The sequence below is a fragment of the Bacillus rossius genome, chromosome 6, assembly GCF_032445375.1.
Source record: "Bacillus rossius redtenbacheri isolate Brsri chromosome 6, Brsri_v3, whole genome shotgun sequence".
In the NCBI taxonomy this organism is placed as follows: domain Eukaryota; kingdom Metazoa; phylum Arthropoda; class Insecta; order Phasmatodea; family Bacillidae; genus Bacillus; species Bacillus rossius.
Window position 1 is genome coordinate 30,246,704 of NC_086334.1, and position 10,855 is coordinate 30,257,558.

The 10,855-nt window shown below is 33.7% G+C and overlaps 1 protein-coding gene across 3 annotated transcripts in view; it reads left to right on the plus strand.

Annotated features, from left to right (window-relative positions):
• Positions 1–10,533, plus strand: part of LOC134532966 (Bardet-Biedl syndrome 4 protein) — a 38,365-nt gene extending 27,832 nt beyond the window's left edge. For 2 of the 3 annotated variants that reach the window (XM_063370051.1, XM_063370050.1), the window contains 6 exons: positions 381–543; positions 2,096–2,249; positions 2,948–3,070; positions 6,351–6,522; positions 8,390–8,586; positions 10,317–10,533. In XM_063370051.1, the coding sequence (XP_063226121.1) occupies positions 381–543; positions 2,096–2,249; positions 2,948–3,070; positions 6,351–6,522; positions 8,390–8,586; positions 10,317–10,508 (1,001 nt within the window). In that variant the 3' untranslated portion in view covers positions 10,509–10,533. Of the gene's footprint in view, positions 1–380; positions 544–2,095; positions 2,250–2,947; positions 3,071–6,350; positions 6,523–8,389; positions 8,587–10,316 lie in introns of those variants that run through there. The other variant, XM_063370052.1, reaches the window with a different exon arrangement.
• Positions 10,534–10,855: the final 322 nt, after the last annotated feature.

Consider the following 10,855-nt stretch of genomic DNA (forward strand, 5'->3'; position numbering starts at 1 on the left):
CAGATTTATCACTTCTCAGTCCTGAAACTTTAATGTAGGTATAAGTTACCTTTAGCATAGGTTTATTGCAATGTTTTTAGTTTCTGAGAATATTTTACAAGGCTTTTTTTCCTTATGAATTAAGTTTGTTTGCATATTTTGTAATAAACAGTATTTTCCTAAAGTTTGCTGTTTGATAAAAAAAAACTTTATTTTTTTTATTTTTAAAGATTATAATTATATACTATTTTTAATAGTACAAAGTTAAAGATTTTTTTAATTTTATATTTTATTGGCTGCTTAAAACTTTTTCTTGTAATTAAATAACTCCAGAAGTTTACTTAACTGTAAGTTATTATTTTTTCCAGCTCGCAACACCTGTTCTTGTCCATAATTTTCAGGTCTTTGCTTGTTGCAACTTGGTATGCTAACCAAAGCTAAGGAATATTTACTCCAAGCAATTCAAATCAGCAGACAGGAAGATTCGTACATTGCTCTTGCAAAAATTCATTTGCTAGAGAATGACATTGAAGGTGCAATCTGGGTTTACAAAGCAGCCCTTGAGTAAGCATTTTTTGTATTTTTTTTTTTAATATTATTTTCCATGTTTGTGTGACATTTTGCTGTGTGTTTTAATTTAGTGAATTTAAGGGTAGGGGAAAAATTAAGCATATTTAGGATAAAAACTTATTACTGTATCACAGACTTGCAAAATGTTTGTGATATGCTTTATAAAGTACACCTCGTTGGCTATTTACCATGGTCGATAAAGTTATCACACAAGGCTACTAGTAGATGACATCATGTTTATGTTCTCATATGGAGTGCATTGTGTAAAATATTACATCACTCAGTCTGCACTTTGCAGAACTATAGTTGATGGCAGTTGTACAAGTAAACTAAAATATTAGTGGATATTACTGTTAGCTACAGTTGTAGAACTAGACATGCGTGCTGATTGGCTGATTTGGCCTACCAGTCAAGGGCGACTCCAGGACTGGTACCCTGCCCAGGAGAGCACCATGCCAGCTGTTTTTTATTTTTATTTTCCTTGTTTTTCTTGTTTTCTGTGAAATATTTAAGGGGAAAAGTAAGAATTAAATTGTTTTCATTATTTAATATGAGGAAAAAATTCAAATATTTGTATTGCCTTGTGTAATGACGCAATTTCACTGAACTTTGATCATTATCATCAACCCGAACATAATTTATCAGGAAAGAATATCAGAATTTCTTTTAAAAATTTTAGCAAATCTATCATTTTAATTTAAGGCTCAGGTTGGCAAAAAAAGTTTTAGAGTTTATTGTTTAAATGGTTTTGGGGGAGGACCCCAGAACATTTCTTTTCTCTGGGGCTCCAGACCCCCCAGCAGGGTTGTAAAAAAAACCAAACAATCTGTTTTTTTTTTTTCAACTAGGTTTTTATGTCTAAACCAGCCTTTTTTATTGCGTTAATTACTTTGGTTCGCAGCATGCTCAAATGAAAGCTGTACAACATCCCGCTTTCTGCCACTTATGTTGAACCAGAAAAGTTATAACATCAAAGAACTGAAGTCCAGGAAATCTGCACATCTGACTGGGACTTAACCACAAAAAGGGTATTTGCCCATCAGAAAAAGATTCTCCATAGAATGGGTGTCTCCCACAAAATGGGGTATTACAGTCATTCGGGAATTTCTCACAGAATATGTTTTAACTATTTAATATTTTTAATTTTAGAGGACTATTTAGCTGGATATAATTTACAACTTATTCAGATAATGTAAATGATAATATCTTGATTAGTATATAATTATTTTTTCTTGTAAATCACAAGCAACATTAATAAGCAAACTTTTCTTGTTATTAAAGTGGAATTAGACCTGTCATTTCAAAAGAAAATTGTTTTTTTAAAAACCACTTGGTTTAAACCATTGTGGTTTAAATCAGCCAACCCTGCCCCCCAAGCCTATCAGTAATGGGCCAGGGACCCGCAGAGTCTAGGGCCTCACTTATACCATTATTTACATTAACATTATTTACTTTACTGTGAGTGCACATTACGTGGCTCGGAGTACTACTGTATGTACACTGAGAGTGTTAAGTAATAGTTTAATCCAATGTTCTGATGTCACAGATACTATGGAGAAAACTGTGAGATGGCCACCGCACTGGGCTTGCTGTACACGAAAATGGGGCAGTTCCAACTGGCATTTGAAAAATTTGGCTCTGCCCTGGCACATGACCCCAACAACCCAAAGGCATTACTTGCAGCTGGTGCTATCATGCAGGTACAGTGCAGTGGTTTTCCTCTGTCGATGTTGTGGGCATTTGCTCTGTTTGTAGTCCATGCACCTTTCTCACCCCCCCCCCCCCCCCCCCCCCCCCCCCCCACTTTCCAAAAACCCTGGTTCGAATCCTGGGCGAGCCATTGAGATTTCGTTTTTCTATTCTTTCCCGAAATTACTCCAAGAAATTATAGATATGAGCGTTTTCAAATCAGGCAAGTATACCTATGAAAAATATGGATTAATTTAAAATAGATGCAGCATCTTTTTAACATGTTAACGTTTTGTACTGAATGGATTTCATGAAAAGTAAACACTGCATCACACCATTAATCAGCCACCAAGCATTCTTCCAGTCACAAGTGTTGCTTTATTCTGTTAGATAGTTAGTAATCCTTTTATTCAGGTTGACAACCAGGTAGCAATGACCATTACATGATTTTTTTTTTCATGTGCATATAAAATGTGTGATTTTTTTTTAATACTGTAATTACTTCAATCCAACTTCCATTTTAAAAATTTTCAATAGCTTCGTTTTTTTTATATAGTTTATAACTACATTTCAACAGCAAAACACTTAAGCTTATCGATAAATTAATATTTACTTTTTTTTTAAGTTCCTTCCATATGGTCTGTTTTACGTTAAGCAAATCTATACTAACCTATTTGTTACAACGTACTGAATAACTTTGTTGTTTCAGGGTCACAGAGACATAGATGTTGCCTTGTCCAAGTACAAAATAGTTGCTCAGTACTTGCCAGAGTCCAGTGCCTTGTGGAACAACATGGGAATGTGCTTCTACGAGAAGAAAAAATATGTTGTTGTAAGTTAGGCAGATTTATTCTGGTGCTTTTATCCATGTGTTGAGTTTTGTAAATATTTGGTTAAGTTTTATATGTTCTGATAATTAAAAAAAAAAAAAAATTGTAAAAATGCAGATGGCCAACAGTCTGGTTTGAGGATTTGAAATAGAATTATATGAACTAGTATGCATTTGTATTATCAGCCAAACAAAGGGAGGAATGCAGTTTCAAGCTCTTTCACAAATAGCATATGCATCATGCTAAGTTGTTTGTTTTTGAAGATCAGAAAGATGCAGAAGAATATTAAACACTAGGAAGCATGCTGCAAAATCAACTCAGAATACACTGAGAGACCTTTGTTCCGGCCTTTTACGGTCCGGCACATTCCGTCATCGGGCACCAACCGAACTTCCTGTCTGTCCTACAATTGATGGCATCTTTTATTCACCGAATTTATTGTATTTTAATAATACAAATTTGTGTATTTATTAAAATTTAGTGTTTAAAAAATGAGGTGTGATTTATAATATTGATGACAACCAACAATTTTGCAGTCAAACTAATCAGTAGTTACGTAAGTATAAACAGGCCAGACAGTTTAGAAAGATGGTTATTCAGGATGTGTCTCAAGAAACAGGGGCAGATGGTCAATTCAACATTAAAGTAAATTCTGATAATCACAGGCACACCATTGAGTGAGGCTTGTGTTTATTTCAGAAAACTCAGAGCACGTTACGATCATCACTCAAGGTTTTTAAGCCACTAAATACCTGAATGAAAGGTTGACCAGCACACCCTGTGCATCGTCGCTTCCTGTCTGTCCTGCGATATTGAAATGGCGGGATGATGCACTTGAAAGGCTGGGCTGGAAGCTTACAGTGAACGAGGGGTCCCTCAATAGGAGGGTTGCGTACAAACTCACAATAGGGGTCCTGACTTGGCCACGTGGCACAAGGACACAGTAAAGACTCAATCTCATCATAAACCACCCGACTCTCTGCCTTGGGGTTGCAATGAAATACATATGTGTGTGTATGTGTGTGTATTTATGTGTGTGTGTGTATATATATACACACACACACACACACATATATATATATATATATATATATATATATATATATATATATATATATATATATATAGACACACACACTAACCAGAGCAGTAATCATGTACAGCTCGTTACTTTGTGACGTAATATTGCACAGTTACACATTGACACAATGGTGACATTAACAAGCTAGCGCTACAAGTTATTTACACTAATCCACTTTGAGTTTTGATGACTTTCTGCAGGCCACAAAAAAAAATCCGTCGCTGGCAAGGAAAATAAAAGACACTAAACAATGACAAAGTGTGGCCAACTGAAAGCTGTTGGATGCATTATGTGTAAATGAAATTAATTTCTAAGGGATGCGCGTTGCTGAGCGTCGTACTCTGCCTCCAGAGCAACCAGTGTGACAAGAAGGTGCATGCACAACATTACTCTCTCACGATGTGATTAGACAGAGGGCTCTCAGCAGTAAAGAAACAGAATGATTTCAAAAGTACATTGGATGTGATTCAAATGTCAGCTGTGGAAAAGGTCAGGCTAAAGAAGCTGAGTTATCACACTTAATGTCGTAGCACACACGCACACTAGTTACACAGTGCACCAAGTATATTACACAGTGTGGAAGGAAGGGGGAAGTGACGTTTCATAACAGCCTAGCCTGCGTCCAAACGTTTTCCAGTGCCGGTCGACGTCAGCATAAAATCTGCAGGACATTGCTTTGTGGTTAGCAAATTACTTAGAAGAACTAATGCACTGTAGTTTACAGTCACTTGCTACAAATAAATGTGTTACGTAAAATGCTTAATAAAGGGAATGCATCTATTTTTAGAATCAGTGGCATTTTGGAATCAATAGGCATCTAAATTTTATTCCAGTAAATATAATATTGTTTGTTTAATTTTTTTTTTGTCACACAAAAAATATGCACAGAGGCTTAAGGAAATAAAACCTTAAAGAGGAGATTAAAAAAAATTAATTCGTAGCTGCTCCCAAATAGACAACTTAAATTAATATCTCATGTGATATGTAATGTTTACAGTTTGAATAAATAGTAAGAAATATTTTTGAAGTTATACTTCTTTAGGCGCGTTATGAAAAAATGATGAGAGTGAAATTTTAAGATGCGCGCGCATCACTGTAAAACAAAGTTAACAGGTTGAAGCTGCCCGCTAAATTGCTCATTAAGTCTCAAAAAAAAACTACCAACAAAATAGAAATAGAACCTCTATTAGTCGCGCATATTGGCACGCTCGTCGCCTCTGATCACTGTTTTCATATTTATAAATTATATTTATCCACATGTTTCTAGTTTCTACATTCAAAACACGTGTTTTAGTTTCATACAAGTGCAAATTATGTACTATGTGCTAATAAATTATATTCAGTAATTTAAATTAAATATTTTGATTAATATTGTTTACTGTTCGTAAATATTAGTAAAAAACTTTGTGCCTTTATACTTTCAAGTGCTCCAATATAATTGAGGTTAACTATCTGTATGTATTATTTATTGATATAAATTAAAATATTATTATTTAATATAACTAGTACTAAATATTATTAAATTATTAATGTTAAATATTTATTATTGGTTATTTAATGTTTACAAAATAAAGAAATAAATTTAATAAAACATTTAATAAAAAAATTGTGATAAAAATTAAAATCAAACATCAAATTAAAATATTAATTTTAATATTTATTGTTAAATTGAATAAATAATAAATATTTATAAAAATAAATGAACAAACTTAATGAAAACTTTTTGATAAAAATGCAAAGTAAATATTAAATTAAGAAAATAATAAATATTTAAAAAATGAATGAACTTAAATTAATTTTTTTAATTTATTATTAATTTTTTTTAAATATTAAATTATCAATAATAAATATTAAAAATTAAGAATCTTATAATATTTAGTACAAATTATGTCATATATATTCATTATTCTCTAAATTTTATTTATTTAATTTTTCAAATTTAAACTGAACTTTATTGACTGTGTTGACTATCTTTTTACAGCCCTTTTATTATTTTATTGTAATTAATTATTTGCATGCAATTAAATACTATTTTTTAATGATGCCAAAGAAGTATAACTTCTCACGTGCGTACATAAGTACACACACCCATTTTTTTTTATCAACTCTCAGTGACTTAAAAAATATACTCAATGAAGTGTTACTCGTGGGAATTCAGCATATTATATCTGGTGAATGCATAGTAGGGTGTTATTTCGCAGGCTATCAGCTGCCTGAAGAAAGCATCATATTTTGCACCCTTCAACTACAAGACATTGTTCAACCTCGGTCTGGTTCATCTCGCCACTCAACAGCTTGCCTCGGCCTTCCACTTCTTGTCTGCAGCCATCAACTTTCGCACCAACTGTGCATCTGCATTCCATCTTCTGGCAAGTGAGTCATTTATTTTGTAAAATTAAGATTGTTAGTCATCATTTGGACCATTTATTGATTGTATTCCTTCATGGAGTGGCATACTCTGGAATATAGCAAAGTCTTATTGATAAAGTATAATACACTAAAAAAAAATATGTGTGTGTGTATGTATATATATTTATCACTATTTACACAAATTGAAGGGAATAAAGTCTCGAAAAACACATCATCCTTAGAGCTAGGTGATCCTATGATCGTATTTAAAAATTATCTCTATAGCTGTGCTTAAAATCTTAGATCTGGGAGATACTGTGATTTAAGTTAAAAGTTATCTTTACATCAGGGCTTAAAATGTTGCACAATTGCAATTTTTTATGTGCACAAATTGAGGTCATTCAAATGGAAGTTTGGGATTCATAATGCTGGCACTGCTGCATGGAAAATATAACTAGTTGCTTTTGGTCAAAACATTGTAATTTTTGCTATACAAATACTGTGAGTATGAGAAAAAGAGGAAATTCCAGTGATGTACATACCTAATATGTGTACAGAAGTTGAACTGTGTATTTCAAAATTATTCTGCCATCCCTGAAGCTGTATGAAGAATTTTAATTTTTGAAATTATTTTAGTGCATTGTTATGGGAACCATGTATACATATCAATTTTTTAAGTTGATAGAATGTGGGGAAGTAAGTGACATTGATGTTATTAAGGAGTTACGGAAGTATAAAAGCTTTACAAATTTATCAGACTGTATCTTTTCCTGATTGTCGAAGTTTTATTTGAAAGGAATTCTCTCTACTGCATTGTTTTTGAAAGGTGCCAACCGTAATCCATGAGTTGATGGTGATAGTTTACTTAATTTTTTCAACCCATTTATGCTCTATGGAAAGTGATAGTTGTAGTATGTATACAACAAATGACGAATGTAATTGCTAAAGGTACTATGTTCCAAAAGTTAAATTCAGCAGGAGATTAAACGTTTACTTGTAATCTAACAGAACTAACCTGTAAAGGTGGTGGTTGTTTTGCTGCAGTTTCCCTCCTGTTCTTCTATGTGAGGTAACTCCACTTAATCTTGCCTTTTGTTGTTTTCTTCTGAACATACGTTTCTCAACACTTCCATCTTTACTAAAGGCATTGGTATTCATAATAATATCATTATCATTCTAAATGGCTAGCAAAAGCTTCAGTAAAAAAATAATAGCCAAGATGAAGGTTATGACTATCTGCTATTTGAGGAGTGTGCTTATACTAACTTCTCTCGTGGCAAACTGACGGCTGTGGCACATAGATCCCGTGCAGTGCAAGTCTGTCTGGACATAGGACTTCCGCATAATGTTGGAGACTGTCACAACTACAAGGATCAATTGGGGCACATACATCTCTTAGCAGGGCACTTAGATCCTTTAGCTTTTCGTCTTCAAATATGATTGAGTTCACGTTGTTTAGTGGAAAAATATCAACCTGACTATAAAAATATGGTTTTGATTTGTTTCAAAATTTCTTCTTAAAATATTACAACTATGTATTTGTGATGTATGTTGCACTGGAAACATAAAATTATTTAATTTTTTTTCAGTATGGCAGCACATGCGGTGATGATGCAATCAATGGTGCTTAGTTAATGTGCTATTACTAAACACATTAAAAATCTAACAAACTAAAAATCTAACAAATTGCTTCCAAAAATCAAAACTTTCTGAACCTATTCGGAGGCAAATTTCCTGGCGCCTTGACTACACTCGTGTAGATGTGTAAAAGATTAACTATGTATTTCTTCTGAGGTTGACTAGTGCAGTATTTCACTGTATTGCAGCTGAAAGGTTTTGTGTTTGCTGTTAACTAATTGATGCAATTACTGTGATTTGTTATTGATTGCAGTATGTTTGAAGAAACTTGGAGATCCAGACAATGCCTTGCAAGCATTCCAAGAGGCAACAAGGTTAGACCCAGCCAACGTCCACACACGCCTCAACTTTGCAGTGTTCATGCACTCTTTGGGCCAGACAAAGTCTGCTTTAGAGCAGCTGAATAAATTTCACGAAATAGCTGTAGGTGTGGAAGATCTGGAGAAAGAGGTGAGACACCCACCATAACTAAAATCAAGGAAGTTGAAGCCGTTTTGCATTTTTTAGTAGACATCATTAAGGCTCAGTCTAACACCACATGTTGGTTATTTTGTTTTCTTGTAATTGCTGTTATACATTATGTCAATAAAAGAATGTTCAAAATTCAATGGTAATCATAAAAATTTTATTTAGACTATTTACAATAAATCATAAATAAGTTGAAGGTAAAATAACCTAGTTTTTCGTGCAAATGTTCAATAATATGGCACACATCCAACCTAAAGTCTAATTATTCCTACACTTTGGTTAAGAAGTCTGTTGTAATGGAAGCAATAGCTTCTTCAAATCTGTGTCTCAACTCTGGCAAATTTTTAGGTAGCAGTGAAACGTAGAAACAATCTTTTATAAAGCCCCAAAGGAAAAAGTGCATGGCATTATGTCAGGTGATTGTGGAGATCAGCGAAAAAGAGCCTATGTATATGGTCGGCGAATGTTTTTGCCACATGGGGGATCACAAACTTTAATCAAAACGTACGATGAACTGAAATTACATATTCACTATTACCAAATTGCAGAACACAAAACTCTTTACGCCCAGTAGTCGCCATTTTGCAAGCGAGAAAACAACAAAGCAGTAATTGTGCTTGCGCTTATCTAAAACTGCTTGAGTTACTCTTTAGTTGTGACCTTGAACCAACACTCTTCAATGCTTACAGTTGATACTAAAATTTATAACTGGGATGTTCTTTTATGGACATACTGTACGATTCCTAAAAATTCACTGCGATAGTTCTTACATTTTTTTTTTATTAATCACAAATTTTATCGTTAGATATTTATAAAAGGTTACCTGTTAGCTGTAAAAAGTGGTGCAGGTGATTTAGTAGATACACTTGCATTACCTTTAACAGCTTACTTCATTCTGGTGATGAAAATTGTAGCAAAATATAAAATGCAAAAGAGCTGTCAAGATAAATACAGTAGTAGCCTTTAAATAACAATTACAAGGAAATAAATGGCACAGTGGTTTGAGTAGTTAGAACACTAGCCTTCCACCAAGGCGACTGAGGTTCAATTCCCGGTGGGGTCAAACCCGCGTTTTTTGCAAGTGGGAAATGTGGGTTTTCTCGGGGTACTTCCGTTTCCTTTATACATTCATTCTGTCGTTGCTCCACATCCATCTCACCTCACGCACTCTTCAGACTGGCTTGAACGACAGGTCTGTCCCTCGGGTAGGGCAGCCCCATTCCATTCATGTAGACTCTGCCTCAGGCTGGAAACTACATGTCAATATTTTCATAAGGAAATGAATAACCAACATGACATGTGAAACTGAGCATTTCAGTATGAATGGTAATCTAGTTAATTTCTTAGCTCAACCTGTCAACTTCATTAAGTGGAAACTTATTTACTCTGTATGGAATATGGAAGAACTGACTTAATTCATCACATCACAATGATTTTGGTGGGTTTCTTTTTATTCACTAATAAAACTCACAGCTTGAATTTTGAGTGCAAAACCTGAGCAGCACAATTATTTGTAATTCAAATTTAAGTATGCTAATATCAGATATGTGTGGCTAATTTATTTTGCATATCAGCTGACATAAAATTCAAATTAAAGTATTTTTGGCATTTTTTTTTTTACTATTAGTTCATTGATAATCATGTAGAGTTATCTGTAGTATTGATGACATCACTAAACATTTCTGATCCACATAAGTTGTGTTAATTTCCAGACACGGCAGCTTGCAAGCACATTGAGATCCACTCTAGCCATCCAAGCATCAAACGATGTCGAAGACCCGAATCTTGAGAATGAGCAGTGTATCTCCTCAGAGTCCGCTGAAGCTGGTGCAATGCAATCACCAAGTGAACAAACCAAGGACATTAAAAATGTAACAGAAGAATATGAAGATGATTTAGTGTAAATAATAAACTCAAAATAGCTTAAAAGAGAGTTTTACTTTATGTAGGTTTACTCATGTTTTCCAATTTCTTTTTAAGCTGGGCTGATTGGAGATTAGGGCAGCATCTTATAGTATTAGCAATCCTTGATTATTTGATATAAAAACAGATTTAGGTTTGCACGCAGTTAGATATTTGTCTTGTTTGAATGTTTATTTAACATACTGTATATACTTTGCTTAACATATGGTTATGCTAGTCAGATTTCACCAGTTACATGACAAATATTAGCAGCAATTGCAATAAAATAAGTCTTCTGATTTTTGCACATAGTGAACCATCTAGTTCTTTTCAATCACATTGAGCGTAT